At 42.2% G+C, this 17,379-nt stretch overlaps 1 protein-coding gene across 1 annotated transcript in view; it reads right to left on the bottom strand.

Moving 5' to 3' along the window:
• The window catches only part of LOC126259526 (basement membrane-specific heparan sulfate proteoglycan core protein-like), a 209,811-nt gene that overhangs the window by 86,347 nt on the left and 106,085 nt on the right, over window positions 1-17,379 (bottom strand). The window contains exon 7 of the mRNA XM_049956391.1: window positions 10,854-11,177. Coding sequence (XP_049812348.1) covers window positions 10,854-11,177 — 324 coding nt within the window. The remainder of the gene's footprint in view (window positions 1-10,853; window positions 11,178-17,379) is intronic.

The following is a 17,379-nucleotide window of genomic DNA, read 5'->3' as shown; positions in this document are numbered from 1 at the left end:
GCACCCCATCAGCCTCACCTCTATGCTTAGCAATATATTTTCATCCATCCTTTCCTGACGCGTCGACCATCACGTGCCTGTTAACCAGCGTGGATTATGTCGCATCCTCCGCTATGATGATCAACTCCTCTACGTCATCCAGCCTCTATCCCATCACTTACACAACCAAACCCAGCAATTTTTGTACCTGTTACATTTGAGCCTTTGACTGTATATGGCACACAATCTCCTCTTCGGACTCCATACATATACACCTCCAGTTAACTATGTCCGCCTAATTGTTTAATTTTTATCCAAGTGCCCATCCTTTATCAATTCCCCTACATTTCAGCCCACTGCACACATGATCCAAGGCTCCGTATTGTCTCCTCTACATCCTATATGCCTAAACGACCACCACCAGTTCGCCTCCTCAAGTACGCTGTTGACCCTGTTTTCCTATCCCGAAAGTAACGATCCGTCGAATTCGCCCTTAGTTTAGCTCAAGGACAACCCTTTCTAAATCCGGGAAATAATTACATGAATAACTACCCACAGCTCCTGCCACTATGATTTGTACCTCAACTTTTACAATCGTCCTATCCAGTGAACTAACAAACTTCAATATGTAGGACTGACCTTCTACCGACAACCACTAACCATCCAGCACAAGCACACAAACGACTATATTGAATATTACGAGGGCAGTTCAATAAGTAATGCAACACATTTTTTTTTCTCGGCCAATTTTGGTTGAAAAAAACCGGAAATTTCTTCTGGAATATTTTCAAACATTCCCGCTTCGTCTCGTATAGTTTCATTGACTTCCGACAGGTGGCAGCCCTGTACGGAGCTGTTAAAATGGCGTCTGTAACGGATGTGCGTTGCAAATAACGGGCAGTGATCGAGTTTCTTTTGGCGGAAAACCAGGGCATCTCAGATATTCATAGGCGCTTGCAGAATGTCTACGGTGATCTGGCAGTGGACAAAAGCACGGTGAGTCGTTGGGCAAAGCGTGTGTCATCATCGCCGCAAGGTCAAGCAAGACTGTCTGATCTCCCGCGTGCGGGCCGGCCGTGCACAGCTGTGACTCCTGCAATGGCAGAGCGTGCGAACACACTCGTTCGAGATGATCGACGGATCACCATCAAACAACTCAGTGCTCAACTTGACATCTCTGTTGGTAGTGCTGTCACAATTGTTCACCAGTTGGGATATTCAAAGGTTTGTTCCCGCTGGGTCCCTCGTTGTCTAACCGAACACCATAAAGAGCAAAGGAGAACCATCTGTGCGGAATTGCTTGCTCGTCATGTGGCTGAGGGTGACAATTTCTTGTCAAAGATTGTTACAGGCGATGAAACATGGGTTCATCACTTCGAACCTGAAACAAAACGGCAATCAATGGAGTGGCGCCACACCCACTCCCCTACCAAGAAAAAGTTTAAAGCCATACCCTCAGCCGGTAAAGTCATGGTTACAGTCTTCTGGGACGCTGAAGGGGTTATTCTGTTCGATGTCCTTCCCCATGGTCAAACGATCAACTCTGAAGTGTATTGTGCTACTCTTCAGAAATTGAAGAAACGACTTCAGCGTGTTCGTAGGCACAAAAATCAGAACGAACTTCTCCTTCTTCATGATAACGCAAGACCTCAAACAAGTCTTCGCACCCGAGAGGAGCTCACAAAACTTCACTGGACTGTTCTTCCTCATGCACCCTACAGCCCCGATCTCGCACCGTCGGATTTCCATTTTTTGGCCCAATGAAGGACGCAATCCGTGGGACGCACTACGGGGATAATAAAGAAGTTATTGATGCAGTACGACGTTGGCTCCGACATCGACCAGTGGAATGGTACCGTGCAGGCATACAGGCCCTCATTTCAAGGTGGCGTAAGGCCGTAGCATTGAATGGAGATTACGTTGAAAAATAGTGTTGTGTAGCTAAGAGATTGGGGAATAACCTGGTGTATTTCAATGCTGAATAAAACAACCCCTGTTTCAGAAAAAAAATGTGTTGCATTACTTATTGAACTGCCCTCGTACATCCCTTTATTATTTTCCACACCTACCAGACTTGATCTGACCCATCCTCTCCTATGAAAATGGTGCTTAGATATCGTCTCCACACTAGCTCTATCATTCCCTCCAAACCACTGAAATTTGTGCATTCTGCCTTGCTTTCTGCATCTGTTTACCTTCTTCGACCAGGGTCATCTAACATATTATCACATTCCCTCTCCATCTCTGCATATCCTATGCCATCTGTAAATCAGATTCCAATAAACCTAATGTTTCCCTTTTGATCATCAATCCTGCTATGCTGCCCTTCCGTTACAAACATGACCAGGCGACACCTTTACATTTTCCGCACTCTCTCCCAACGAAATTTCAACAATCTGCTTTCCTCACAAAATGAAATCCACTCCAACATTTACCCACCCTACTGATTGTAATTCCATCCCCTCAATTCCCATATGGCCAGGTTTCGCATATTACTTTTTCCCTTCCACCTCTCCCTACACATTTTCCCCATCTTAACATTTCCTTGTCTCTTTCCGTTTCCTTTTATTCCTCTTCTCAATCCATAAACTATTTCTCACTTCCTGTCTTCCCAACGATTATGCCTGCTTCATCAATACTGCCCATCACTCCAACCTTCCTATTCTCTGAAACACCTTCAACTTTATCTCTTTCAGCAACAGACCCTTTCTTCTTAAGGCTGGTGCTCAGCCCAGGGAATGAAATGCTTTATTTTTAATTTCACCGACTTTAGAATACATGTTACAAATATAATATAGGGTCTGTTGTTTACTTTTGGTATTCGAAAATGAATATTTAACAAACAGAGGTTTCCGATGGTAGATATGTTAAATCACAGAGGTTATGTGTATAAGCACTGTGGTCTTTGATTGTTAATAGTATTGTCACGACAGTAAGTATCCTAAGAGAACCTTCTGGGGGTTTAAGGTTTTTTCCATGCCACTGACGGGATGGAAATGGCTTACAGAGCAAAGAGATAAAGCTGTAGAGGAGGATGAACTATGAATAATGATTTTGTAATGATTAATTGGAGAAGTGAAGATTTTCGAGTGAACTGTAGCTGCACTGCTTGCATACGGGTAATTTTGATCTCCCTACAAAATGGAAAGCTTTTCCGATTTCTTTTTTATTGGTTTGGTTTAGTAAGTTCATTGTTCAGACGAAACTAAGTAATGTTATCAGTTTACATGGTTGCACTCACAGGTTATGGATTTAACTATTCCTTTACCATTGTTAGCAATTAACTTTATGAGAGAGAAATATTTCTTACAATAGATAATTTTGGTGATAATGATTGTAATAGATAGTCAGTTTCAGGTTCGGAATACATTTTAAGGGGAAATATGCCACAGGCCAGTTACATTATACCCAGAATACAGTGAGATCTTCCAGTGTTAATCATTTCGTCTCCAAGTTATTATAAGGTTCAATTTAGGTAAGGTTCATTTCAGATTACATTTCTTTTGCAGACACTTTTATTTTTATACTGCAGTGTTACACCTGCATATGTATCATTAGATTGTAGGAAGCTAGTCAGACTGCGTATATAGAATCACAGGGCAGTTTTATAGAAACATATTGGTTGTTTATTCTTTCAAAATTTTCTTACTTATTAATGCAGAATTTTATCCTGTGAACTTTGTGTGTAGGAATTGTGACGTCACGTACTGTAGCACTGCTCACTGTATCCCACAATACAGTACAGCGTACGTAGTTTACACTTTTTTTATGTGAAATGCCATTTGTATTTCATAATTAGTGTAATTTTTGAGCATTTGTAGTGTTTTTGTGTGTTTACGGTTTTGGTGAAAGGCAGTTGTATAGTCTGAAGTTATTTTTTCTGCTCTTACGTAATTCAGTGTGAGTTATCGTTTTGTGGATAGTGTGTGATTGTAAGCTTTTCGGTTATATTTAATTTTTGGTACCAATTGACATCATGACTACCAGAATTGTACCTGTGTACTGTCTGTCGGCACTTGTGTAGAATCTGATAATGGCATTGTTTTAGAAATTGTGCTGTAGTTAAACAGTAATCTGCATGAATGTAATAAGAGAGAGGAGTATGTCATGAGAGAAGTAACAGGAAAGATAGAAGGAGGAAATAAAATCATCACAGAATTCGCCAGTTCAAACTAGGAAAGGGATTCATCATGACTTTCAGCCAATAAAGAACAGTACAGTGAACAGATGCAATAATAACTAAACAGAACAGTACCAGCAACATGAAACACAGCCGAAAACAGATAAAACGGTAGATTAGACGATATCAAATATTGACAGAAATAACTTCAGAAAAAGAGCAGTTTTTAGTTAAAACAGAGAGCTTAGTGCCGAATGCAGTGATAGTAAGTGAACAGAGCATGCAACCCGGTGATACTATTTTCTTAACACATGAGCAAAATAAAGCACAGAAATTTCAGTAGGAAACAGAAGAAGAACAGTTGTGTACCGTTCCATAGAAAGATGACTAACGTACTACGAAAATGATAAATTTGTCGACTAGTACAGATAAATATTCACAATATAGTCTAGAGACGGTAAGAAGAAACTTAACCAATAACAGAAACGAAAAATAAAGAAGATATCTGACAGAAATCGAAAGAAAATGTAATCGAAGTATCGGTACAAATAATTTGTTCTTCCTATGCATACAATTTAAATGAAAAAAGAAACATAAGGAGTCTAAGCGGACACTCTCAGAAACAAAATTTCTCTCACAGGAAAATTAGTGGACGGGCAATACGGCAGAACAAAGAGAATACGAATACACAGAAGAATGGAAGAATGACAACTTCAGTTTCAAGCGTTTTCCGATAGTGAGAAGGTTGAAAGTTTCGGAATCTTTACAAAAAAAATAGATTTTTGTCCCCCCCGCGGCTTCACTACTCTTTCGTGAATGTGTGCAGTGGCGTGCAAAGGGTCCCAAACTGTTGCAGTGCTGTTACTGTCTTTAGTTTTCTGTAATGCTTCCTATTCTTCTACAAACCTTTGTATCTGTCATAAACTATTTTTCAACCATCGAACCACCCAGGGAGAAGAGAGCAGTTACAAACCAATCTGACTATATTACCCAAACGTGACATGATTTCTCACGATGATGAAATTTTTTGTGAACAACTTTATATGGGAAATGTGAGAGTGATGATAAGAAGCAAAAATAGTATGGTAGTGCGGCAATGTATTATCATTATTTTTGAACTGTGTGACTTGTATAGTAAAATGAGAAATTTGTTGCTGCGTAGATATACTGATTGAATATAGGAAAGAATTCGCAGTGCATAATATGTATGTGGGGAAGACTAACTTGGAAGGGAGAATCGTTTGCAGTTGTATGTATTCGACAGTAAGAAGTGATAGCCGGAAAATTTATGAATTACGAAGAGCAATGGTAAGGAACATTATTAGGTAATTAGTGATATGAGGAAGCAATAGGTTAGAGCAATAGCTGATGATGAAATATGTGATGTAAGGTCAGGAATGATAATGTGAGGATTATGAGACAAAGATAAATATAGAGAAAGGAAATAAGATGTGAGAAAAAAAAGTGAATATTGCAATCAGATGTTACTAGAGACCTTGTCATTATGTAATCCAGAGGACTGCTTGGAATTCAGTAAGTAAGAAGTAAGTAATCTGACATTATGTTTTTGGAATCAGAAATTAATGCAGGAAGTTATGAGTACTATAATGGTGTACATCGAAAGTTTTAAGAAGCATATATGAAATAAACCATGGATAAAATAAAGAGGAATAATAAGTTTCAATAGCATAACATTTGGTTAATGCAAACAAGAGAGTATTTTTGCAAATTTTTCCTTAAGGAGATGTATTTGCCCTTTTCAAACTTCATGCACACACAAGAATAGTGTGGACTGTAACACACCACATATGTGAAACCATTTGCTAAGTAGAACTTAATATGAACTGCTGAGTATTTGGTAAACGTTTCTCATTTTTGTATATTTGTACATAAACACATATTTGCTATCATTTGTACATATTTTCTATATAGAATGTGCAGTGCTATAACTTTTACTCCTGTATTTTGAGATATATAAATTGCGTTTCATTGCAGGAGACATAGCATTCTGTAAATTGGACATGCTATCTATTGAAATGCCTTTTGTGTGTTTAAGGAACTAATAACCACAAGGAAAGTTCCAGCGAAAATTTAATTTAAAGAAGGTTACCCAAAAGGAGATTGCCAGTATTTAGCTGCTGTTGAAATGAAAGTAACTCGAGAAAAATTTTAGGAGACACGCAGAAATGAGGAAAACTGAAATCAAAATAAAGAAAATCCTTTCCTTTTTTCCTTGTAACATAAACAATACATTCTTCTTCTCTCTTTTAAATTTAGTTTTTCTGCCATAAAATAGATTAACTTTTAATGTGATAAGCTGTACTTACAAATTCAGAAGAACGCAAAATCCCCAAGACTGGCTAAGTATCACGGAAGCTCGAAATTTAGTGCGGACGTCAATGCGAGATGCTTTTAATAGTTTCCACAATGGAATTTTGTCTCAAAATATGGTAGAAAACCGAAAGAGATTCTGGTCGTATGTAAAGTAGACCAGTGGCAAAAAACATTCAATACAGTCACTGCGCTGTAGCGATGAAAATGTTAGCGATAATGGTGCCACTAAAGAGGGTTAATAATACGGTTTTCCGTAATTCCTATACGAAAGAAGACGAAGTAAATACTCTAGAATTAGAAACTAGAACTGTTGTTAGCATGAGTGACATACAGGTACATATCTTAGGTGTTGCGAAACAACTCAAATCACTTAAGAAAGGCAAGTCTTCCGGTACAGATGGTATAAGAATGAGGTTCCGTTCAGAGTATGCAGACACAATAGCGCCGTTCTTAGCAATCATATACAACCGCTCACTTGACGAAAAGTCTGTTCCTAAAGTCTGGAAAGTAGCATAGGTGTCACTAATATTCAAGAAGGGAAATATGAGTAACCCATTGAATTACAGACCCATATCACTGACCTCAATTTGCAGTAGGATTTTGGAGTACAAACTGTACTCGAACATTTTCAATCACCTTCAAGAAATGACTTATTGATACATAATCAACATGGATTCAGAAAATATTGTTCTTGTGTAACACAGCTGGCTCTTTATTCCCATGAAGAAATGACTGCTGTCGACAAGGGATCTCTGATCTATTCCTGGACTTCCAGAATGCTTTTGATACCGTTCCTCACAAGCGAATATTAATCAAATTGCGTGCATATGGAGTATCGTCTCAGTTGTGTGACTAGATTCGGTTTCCTCTCACAGAGATCACAGTTCGTAGTGATAGACGGTAAATCATCGAGTAGAAATGATATCTGGCGTTCTGCAAGGTAGTGTCATAGGCCCTCTGCTGTTCCTGATTTACGTAAATAATCTAAGTGACAATCTGAGCGGCCCCTTGGATTGTTTGAAGATGACGCTGTAATTTACCGTCTAGTAAAATCATCAGACGATGAATTACAATTACAAAATGATCTAGAGAGAGTTTCTGTATGATGCGAAAAGTGGCAATTGGCATTAAACAAAGAAAAGTGCGAGGTCATCCACATGGGTACTAAAAGAAATTCGATAAATTTTGGGTATACGATGAATCACACAAATCTAAGGGCTGTTAATTCCACTAAATAGCTAGGAATTACAATTACGAGCAACTTAAATTGCATAGACCACATAGGTAATATAGTGGAGAAGGCGAAACAAAGATTGCGCTTTGTTGGCAGAACACATGCGACAAACCCGCTAAAGAGACAGCCTACATTACACTTGTCCGTCCTCTGCTGGAATATAGCTCCGTGGTGTGGGTTCCTTACCAGGTAGAATTGACGGCGGACACGAAAAAGTGCTAAGAAGGGCTGCTCGTTTCGTGTTATCGCGTAATAGGGGTGAGAGTGTCAGTGATGTGATACACGAGTTGGGGAGGCAGTCACTGAAACAAAGGCGGTGTTCTTTGCGGCGAAATTTCAGTCACGAACTTTCTCTTCCGAATGCGAAAGGAGAAATGATCATCATGATAAAATACGAAAAATAAGAGCTCGAACGGCAAGATTTAGGTTTTCCTTTTTCCCACTCGCCATTCGAGAGTGGAATGGTAGAGAAGTACTATGAAAATGATTCGATGAACCCTCTGCCAGGCAATTCAGTTTGAATAGCGGATTAACCATAAAGATGTAGATGTAGATGAAGATGTAGATGTAGTGACACTTGCTTGTAATAATTTTCTTTTCAGCTTATAGTATCAACAATACTGAATAAAAGTGAGTTTTAAGGACCTAATGGATTTAGGTAAGTTACAGTATACGACAACAGGAAACAGTATGAAGAGAAAGAGCAGAGGTTTTTTTACTGTGTTGGGGAAAACTAGTATTTGTGAATAGTATATTTTTAGGTTTTTGCTGTGCTGTGATGTTAGTGGTTATGAAGAAGTAAGAGGAGATGTAGAGAGACTGACAATATATATTCATATTTTCTAGCTGTATGAGTTGGTGGTGGTTTTGAGAAAGGAATGTTGTGGTATTTTGGAATACTGGCTGAGGAAGCAGGATAATGAAGTAAAGATGTTATTGGAAGACCCAAGGTATGTTGACAGAGGGAACAAGAGAAACAAGTAAAAATGTTAGTTTGTAATGGTCAAATGTGTAGAGACCTAAAGGAACAAGGTGGCATTTATAGAACTGCATGAAGAAAACCGAAAATTAGTTGCAAACTACGGCGTTCAAACACTTTATTCAATATGTAAACCTCAGTACTGATATTCGGATTTAGATTACAACCAGTTCGATATGCGTGCCATGATTGGCTATGAAGTGGCTCAAACAAATAGCGAAATTCTGCATCACCCGATGAAGTGTTGGAGCATCGATGGTGTCGATGAGCTCCTTAATGGCTGTTTACAGCTGAGCAATGGTTTCGCAGTTATTTCTGTACGCCTTGTCTACAATACAGCCACTCAAAAAGGAGTTCCATGTCTTAAGATCCGGAGAAAATGGCCGCCATTCCAGGCCCATGCCAGTGGCCCCTGGGTACCCAGAGTCAGACTGCGGTCCCGAAATTGCTCGTCCATGGCAACAAACACTCTCCTCCTCCGATGAGATAGAGATCTGTCTTGCATGAACCACATTTTGTCGAAGTCAGGGTAACTTTGGATAATGGGGATGGAATCATCTTCCAAACCCTTCACGTACCATTCGGTAGTCACCGTGCCATCATGATATATTGCACCAGTTATTCCGTGACTGGACATTACACACCACACAGTACCTGTTGAGGGTGAAGAGGCCGGCCATGGTGGCCGAGCGGTTCTAGGCGCTACAGTCTGGCACCGCGCGACTGCTACGGTCGCAGGTTCGAATCCTGCCTCGGTCATGGATGTGTATGATGTCCTTAGGTTTAAGTAGTTCTAAGTTCAAGGGGACTGATGACCTGAGATGTTAAGTCCCATAGTCAAATGGTTCAAATGGCTCTGAGCACTTTGGGACTTAACATCTGAGGTTATCAGTCCCCTAGAACTTAGAACTACTTAAACCTAACCAACGTATGGACATCACACACATCCATGCCCGAGGCAGGATTCGAACCTGCGACCGTAGCGGTCGCGCGGTTCCAGACTGTAGCGACTAGAACCGCTCGGCCACACCGCCCGGCATTCGATAGTCACCGAGCCTTTAAGCAATATCGCACCGACTATTCCATGACTGGACATTACACACCACACTGTCACCCGCTGAGGGTGAAGACACTCCTCGATCGAGAAATGCGGATTCTTAGTCCCCCAAATCGGCCAATTTTGCTTATTGAAGAACCTATCAAAATGAATGTGGGCTTCTTCGCTATACCAAGCCATACTAATTCCCGATCGTGCCCTGCGACCAATCGTGCAGTTTGAATGTCCTAACGCAAACTGTTCAGAATTCATGACGATTTTATATCGTATAGTTCAATGGCTGTCACCCTGTAGTGAGGCTATGATAATAAGAGAAATGAGGAGATGGACGGTGAGAGGTAGTGATTATGAAAATGTGAAACGTAATGGCAGCTAGTGAGAGAGTTATGTATTGGCTATTGTCACTGAGTGGATGGATGGACATGGCATATGGATCACATAAACGAAGATACAGAGAATGATGAATGGTGAATTACGATATTTGTAAAGTGTAATTGGACAAGTGAAGATTTTTCAAATGGCTCTGAGCACTATGGGACTCAACTGCTGAGGTCATAAGTCCCCTAGAACTTAGAACTACTTAAACCTAACTAACCTAAGGACAACACACACACATCCATGCCCGTGGCAGGATTCGAACCTGCGACCGTAGCGGTCGCGCGGTTCCAGACTGTAGCGCCAGAACCGCTCGGCCACCAGCGGCCGGCCGGAAGATTTTTGAGTTAAGTGTTGCTGCACTGCTTCTTTGCGCATAATTGTGATGCTTTCGAAACAAGGAAAGTTGTAGTGATTTTTTTGTTGGTTTGGGTTAATTAGTTAATTTTCGAGGGAGGGGAAATGTAAAAATCTCAGTTCACAAAGCTTGCACTCAGACATTACTGATTTTATCACTAGTTAACCTTTTTAGTAATTAGTTTTATGGCAGAGATATATTTCTAATAACAGATTTTTTTTGATGATGATTGTTATAGACAACGAGTTTCAGTTATTGCAGTACAGTTAAAACGTCAGTCTCTTTCACTCATTTAACAAATGCAAAATCCAATACCGTCACCTCACGAACATTTTTATTTGCTGTTTATGTGTGTTGCCCAGTTACATGTAAGTCAAGAAAGACTTACGAACTACATGCTTTCAGAGCAACACTCACCTGGTGGAACAACATGGAATACGCACGGCCGCTGCTGCTGTCCCAAGGCGTTTATAGCCGAGCAATAGAAGGTGCCGTAGTCCGCGTCCTCCTTGAGCTGGTAGTTTCGCCATGTGGGACCACCCTTCCACTTTATAGACGGTATGTTGTCCACACTGAGGTCCCCCGTAGGGGTCAGGAACGGCGCCGTCTCCATCGATCGGCTGAAGATCCATCGGTAGCTGTCTGGTGGTGGGACGGCGGCACCGTCACAATTCAAGTCCAATTGTTTACCAAGGGGTACGGTGAACATCACAGAATGCTGCCATCGGCAGACTGGTTCGTCTGTACAACAAGAAAGCTGCCTTATTAGTCGCAACACTCCAAAATGTACACCTGTGGGTTTCTGAGCATCCTATCTATGCTGTTCAATATACTGAAAATTGTGTATTGGGTAACAAACGCAAATTAATGCTAACAAGAAATTTAGTAGTGAGCATTATACATTTTTAGAGGTGATACCAAGAAATGATATTGAGACGAACTTATACAATTACTGTAAGGGAGGGTGAATGGAAGACATAGATAACAGCGAATGTGTAAGGGAAATCGCATTACAAGATGCCGATGTGACCAATTATAGGTAACTCTGCTTCGAGATCTTATGAAATAAATAAGTCAATGGACATTGAACGAATTCAGTGACGTGTGGCTAGCGTTGTAACAGGTCGATGTAGTCCGTTACAAAATGCAACAGAAAATCTCAGGAACTTAAATGGTAAATTATGGATGAAAGGCAACATGGTCCACCTGAAACTATGATGGGTGACTAAACGTAAAAGAGTTCCCAGTATTGTACAGAATCATTTTGTAAATAACTAACACTAATGTTGCAGCCTCGTTTACAATGCAGTTCTTCAGGGAATAAGAAGCCCATTGCAACCATGGCCGATACAGTGATTTCTTCAGTAATAATAATAATGGCGTGTGACGAGAGCCTCCCGTCGGGTAGACCGCTCGCCTGGTGCAAGTTTTTCGATTTTACGCCACTTCGGCGACTTGCGCGTCGATGGAGATGAAATGATGATGATTAGGACAACACAACATCCAGTCCCTGAGCGGAGAAAATCTCCGACCCAGCCGGGAATCGAACCCGGGCCCTTAGGATTGACCGTTTGTCGCGCTGATCACTCAGCTACTGGGGGCGGACAGTGACTTCTTCAGTAATGATTATTTACAGTACCACACGGTAGCATACTCAGAAAACTTTCAAGTCAATTGACTCTACCTGCTGAGTTATATGACACTTAGTCATTTCAGAAATGTATGATAACAATGTCAACCAAAATGAAACACACTTGTCACAATAGAAGGTGTCCATACAGTCGAGTCAACACAGAGTGTACCCCTATCTGCCAGCACCGCAGGCATGTGTTTCCACAAGCAAACTACTATAAAGCTACTGAATGGGGTTCTGAGATAGATTTTGCCTACTTCAAAATGGTTCAAATGGCTCTGAGCACTATGGGGCTTAACATCTGAGGTCATTAGTACCCTAGAACTTCGAACTACTGAAAACTAACTAACCTAAGGACATCGCACACATCCATGCCCGAGGCAGGATTCGAACCTGCGACCGCAGCAGTAGCGCGCTTCCGGACTGAAGCGCCTAGGACCACTCGGCCACCGCGGCCGGCCCTTTTACCAAGTATTAGTCACCTTTTGTTGCGATTCAGCAGTGGTTTTTGCTGGCCCTAGAGAAAGAGTAAGTTCCCGGTTCAACATACGACTTCATTTGGCGACAGATCTGTTGATTTTGCTGGAAAGGGCAATCGTTCTACACGACGAAGAGCACGTTGGGTCTCATCAGCCGCTTATGAACGTGAATTTGCTCCATGAAAAAGCACACTTCCGTCCTGTCAATGAAATTCCAGTGTCATGGGGAAAACGACCCAAGTAACGTAGTCGACATTGGTCACTGTACCCAACTGCAGTACCACATGTCCCCGCGAATTGTAGCTATTGACCCACCACAACATGAAGCCTGATGAGAGATTTAAAACTTTCCCGGGGTACACAATGCTCCACAAAATTTCGGGAGAACTGCAGGATGTCTGTAACATCCTGCCACAGTAATTCGGCGCAGAATCTTCTTGCCATCTTCAGGTGATACTGGCGGAAACGCACTGAGCTCTGGTATTTAAGGCCCCGCCAGCACATGCGTGGTGGATCCACTTGGCGTTGCACATGCGCTACTTGAGAGCATTCTAGTCTACAGCGGCGTGGTGATAATTAAGAGAGTGAAACCAAATAGTTCTGTTCCACGTTGGCTATGTGTATTGCCTAAGATCCACAAGAATAACGTGCCATTACTTTCAATTCTGAGTAAAACCGGAACAGCCAGCTACGACTTAACACAGTACTTGGCGTTTTTGCCCAAACCAATGGTAGGAAAATGTCCACATCACATACAGAAGTCTAGTCATTTCATCAGCCGACTTAGGTTATTGCAACTGCAAATTAATGACTTTTTGATCAGTTGTGATGTGATTTCACTCTTTACAAATCTACCTCTTGTGGACTCACAATATCTCATTGGCAATAGCTTTGGAGCTGGCATTACAGCGCTGTTTGAGCACACCGTCTCCTCTACATATTCTTTATTTAACAACGCGTTTTGTGAGCAGTGTCGCTAATTTTGAGGAGCGATCACTAGCCTCAGCCATTTTAAACCAACAGTACTTCGCCGATATTCTGACGATACTTTTATCGTCAGGCCTCATAGTTTGTATAGTCTGGGAGAGTTCCTACAACGTCTGAACTCCTTACAAGAAAACGAAAAATTTGCTATGGAGTTGGAGGGTTGGTTGCGGTTTTTAGACGGTGCGACGTAAGGGTAATGACGCACTTTGTCATTCAGTATACAGAAGCCCACTCACACGGACCTGTACTTGCAAGCCGCCGGTTGCCACCATCCGGCACAAACGATTGGTGTTTTGAAGACCTAGATTCACCGAGCGCAAGTCATCTCTGACGCCGATAGTTTGCAAACGGAACCGGATCAACTGCAGATTGTATTCCGGAAGAATGGGTATTCGTCCCAGCAAGTGGAGAGAGAACTGCAGACCTATAAGCGACAGAGCATAGAAGAGGAAGAGGCCGTTAAAACGACTGCCTGTTTGCCATATATTGGTAACATATCACCGCAGATAGGCAGAATATTAAGAAAATATGAACTAAATCTTTCTCGCTCCTGCAAAAATTTCGTCGCCGTTGGGGTCTGGTAAAGACCACCTACACCTGCGCAAGGCAGGTTTTTACAGGATTCCGTGCCTGTGTGGCAAATATTGTATAAGGCAAACAACGCGTACTGTGCTGGACAGCATTGTAGAGCAACAGCGTCATACTCGCCTCCTTTACTGTATTTCCACTGGTAATGTAATGAATTACAAAGAGACAAAAATTGTGAGCCATACGTCCAACTTTTTGAGTTCTATTATTAACGAATCCGTGAAAATACGACTGTCTGACAGTAAGGCTCTTATCAATCGAGACGGTGGTTTTCAGTTCAATTCGGCGAGGAATCCAGTCGTTGAAAAACTTCGTGTCCTCCGTAGCCTTAACATCTGACGCCATCAGTCCCCTAGACTTAGAACTACATATACCTAACTAACCTAAGAACAGTACACACATCCATGCCCGAGGCAGAATTCGAACCTGTGACCGGAGCAGCAGCGCGGTTCCGGACTGAAGCGCCTAGAACCACTCGGTCACAACGGTCGGTTTGTTTCGGGTTCCTTCGTCTCATTGTTGCATTGTTTACGTTTCATTTGTAATCCCTACTCTACTGTATAACTCTGAAATGAAGCAGTTTCAAGAAAAACTTTATTTACGCTTTTTTGGACACACACATTACACCCACAAAGTCTGTACAGTTACTTTTGAATCACTGTATATATGTATGATTGGGAAAAACAAGGAGCTCTGCGACGTAAACGAAAGTTGGAATTCTTTTTCTACACCTGAATGGTCGTTGATGTTCCAGTTTCGTGCGTGTCGAATAAGAGAAGCGCTGATAGCGTCACTATGAGGATGAAAATCAGATTTGCTTTAAATACAGGTTCTAATGGTCAAAGGCGTTGTTCACCTTTGTGACTCGACGCGGTGAGTTGATGTTAGTGAAGACTGCCCATAAGGCGACAAAGACGCCTTATCAACACCACACTGAGTTGGAACGAGGACGTGTACTAGGGCTATGAGATGCTCTACGTTCCTTAAGCGATATGGCAGAAAGACTTGGCAATAATGTAGCCGGTGTACATGAACGCTGGCAGCGGTAGTCACGAGAGTGTACGGCCACAAGAAGACAGGGCTCCGAACAGCCACATAGCACTGCGGAGAGAGAGAAGGTGGTCGCGTTCGACGTATGCCTCTGGCGCATCTTAGTGCTTCTGCAGCAGCAATTCGAGCAGCAATTGGCATCAGAGTGAAGCAACAGCTGTTACAAATCGGTTATTTCAATAACAGCTCCGAGCCAGAAGTCCTGTAGCGTGCATTCCGCTGATCCCAAATCAGGGCCATTTGCGACTTTAGTGGTGTCAAGTGAGAGTTTATTTGAGAGCAGGGTGAACGCCTGTTGTATTTTCCGATGAAAGGTGGTTCTGTCTAGGTGTCAATGTGGACAGTGTGTTGGTTAGGAGCCCTGTGGAGGGCCGCAACCAACCTGTCTGCGTGCTAGACGCGCTGGATCTACACCTCGACTTGAGGTGCGATTATGTGTGACAGAAGGAGCAATCTCGTGTTAACCGTCTAACGCGATTGCAAATTTGTATGCCAATCCAGTGATGCGACCTGTTGTGCTGCCATTCCTGAACAGCATCCCATGGGGTGTTTTCCAACAGGACAACGCTCGCCCACATACCACTGTTGTAACCCAACATGCTCTGCAGAGTGTCGACATGTTGCCTTGGCCTGCTCGATCACCAGATGCAGAGCACATATGTAACATCATCGGATGATGACTCAAGCGTCATCCACAAACAGCGTTAAGCGTCACAGTATTGATCAAGTGCAACAGGCATGGACCTCCATCCAACAGCCAGACATGTGGCTCCGTACAACACAATGCATGCACGTTTTCATGCTTCTATGCAACATTCTGGCAGTTAGACCAGTTATTAATGTACTAGTATTTCAAATCTGCAATGGCTTATCTCGCGCTTACATTATTCTTTGATCTTGCAATGTTATTCCTTAAACATGTTACCTAGACATATATATTGCTTAAATTTCATTTCTCTACATTAAGCATTTTATGGTGTTGCAATTTGAAACTGTGGTCTGCAGGATTTCAATTGTTACTAGTGTTAGTGTCAAGACTTAATGGGCACCGGTGATGGTATGGCGACGTTGAGTGAAACACAAGCTCCAGTGTGCATTATAGTCGTGGACATTTAACGATGATCTGCAGAAGGTGAGCAGGGCTTTACTCCTGAAGCTGTTTTCTCAAAAAAACATCAGTGGTGCTGCCGCTCTTTGCAGTATGGAGAGGTTCTCTTCCCATGCCGAAGTTGAAGAGCACGATCCGGATATTTGAATTAACTGACGATTTGGGCACTGGTCCTGAGAGAGGCCGACGGACAACTTTGCCAAAAGCTGTTAAAGGCGTTACTGTTCGCTGGAAATGCTGTACGTAATCTTACAGCAGAGCATCAGCTGCGTAAGGACAGGTGAACATACAATCGTCCACAGTTCCAAAATGGCAGCGAACAATATTGAAATGTTATCTCTAGTACTGTTCCATGCTGTCGTGGATGCAGGTGTTTGTCACGTTGAACAAAGTTTGTAACCTGGAAGGTAAAAATAGTGCGCCATCAACAATATGTTATCCTCTCTTGTGATGTCAGACCGCCTTTCATTTGGCGATTAAGTCGTTATTTCTATTCCTAGTGTTCTTACAAATGTTTGCACAAAGTTTCATGGTCTTACAATCACCCGTTTTCCACGAACGCCCTTTCAAGTAACGAAGGTTTGAAAGGCCAAATGCGCTGTTCGGGCTAGGAACTTCTGGCATGTGCTTCCCACGCCAGTCCACCTGGGGTCCCAAAGCACGCTCTATTCGCCCACAGCATCGTGGCTCCTTACTCTGCTCTGACCAAGAGAACCGCCCACCACTAAGCTGCTGCTACTCCGGCCAGAAACAGCTCCTCTCACCACAGCCAACGCACCGCTGTTCACTCCTCAAGGAACAGCCAACGCCCACTTCCCAACTCGGAAGCCCCTCTACCTCATGAGAGGAGCAGAATAGCATGCAGTTAAAAGTGGGTGGACAACGACCGATGTTGAGTGTTCCAAAAGCGACTCATCTTTTAATGTTACAGTACATTACTGCACCTCCTTAACTAGCACATTCCGAAACGAAATATGGTATCCATGCCTTAAGACGTTAAAAGGCATTTAACACAACACTGGTGACAGAAGAACATAGCGTACGAAACAAAAGCATTAAGGTACGCAGTGGGTGGTAAACACCAGGCTACAAATCCTA

The sequence above is a fragment of the Schistocerca nitens genome, chromosome 5 (genome assembly GCF_023898315.1).
Source record: "Schistocerca nitens isolate TAMUIC-IGC-003100 chromosome 5, iqSchNite1.1, whole genome shotgun sequence".
Lineage (NCBI taxonomy): Eukaryota > Metazoa > Arthropoda > Insecta > Orthoptera > Acrididae > Schistocerca > Schistocerca nitens.
Note: the sequence above shows the minus strand (reverse complement) of the source record. Positions and strands in the feature narration are given on the sequence as shown.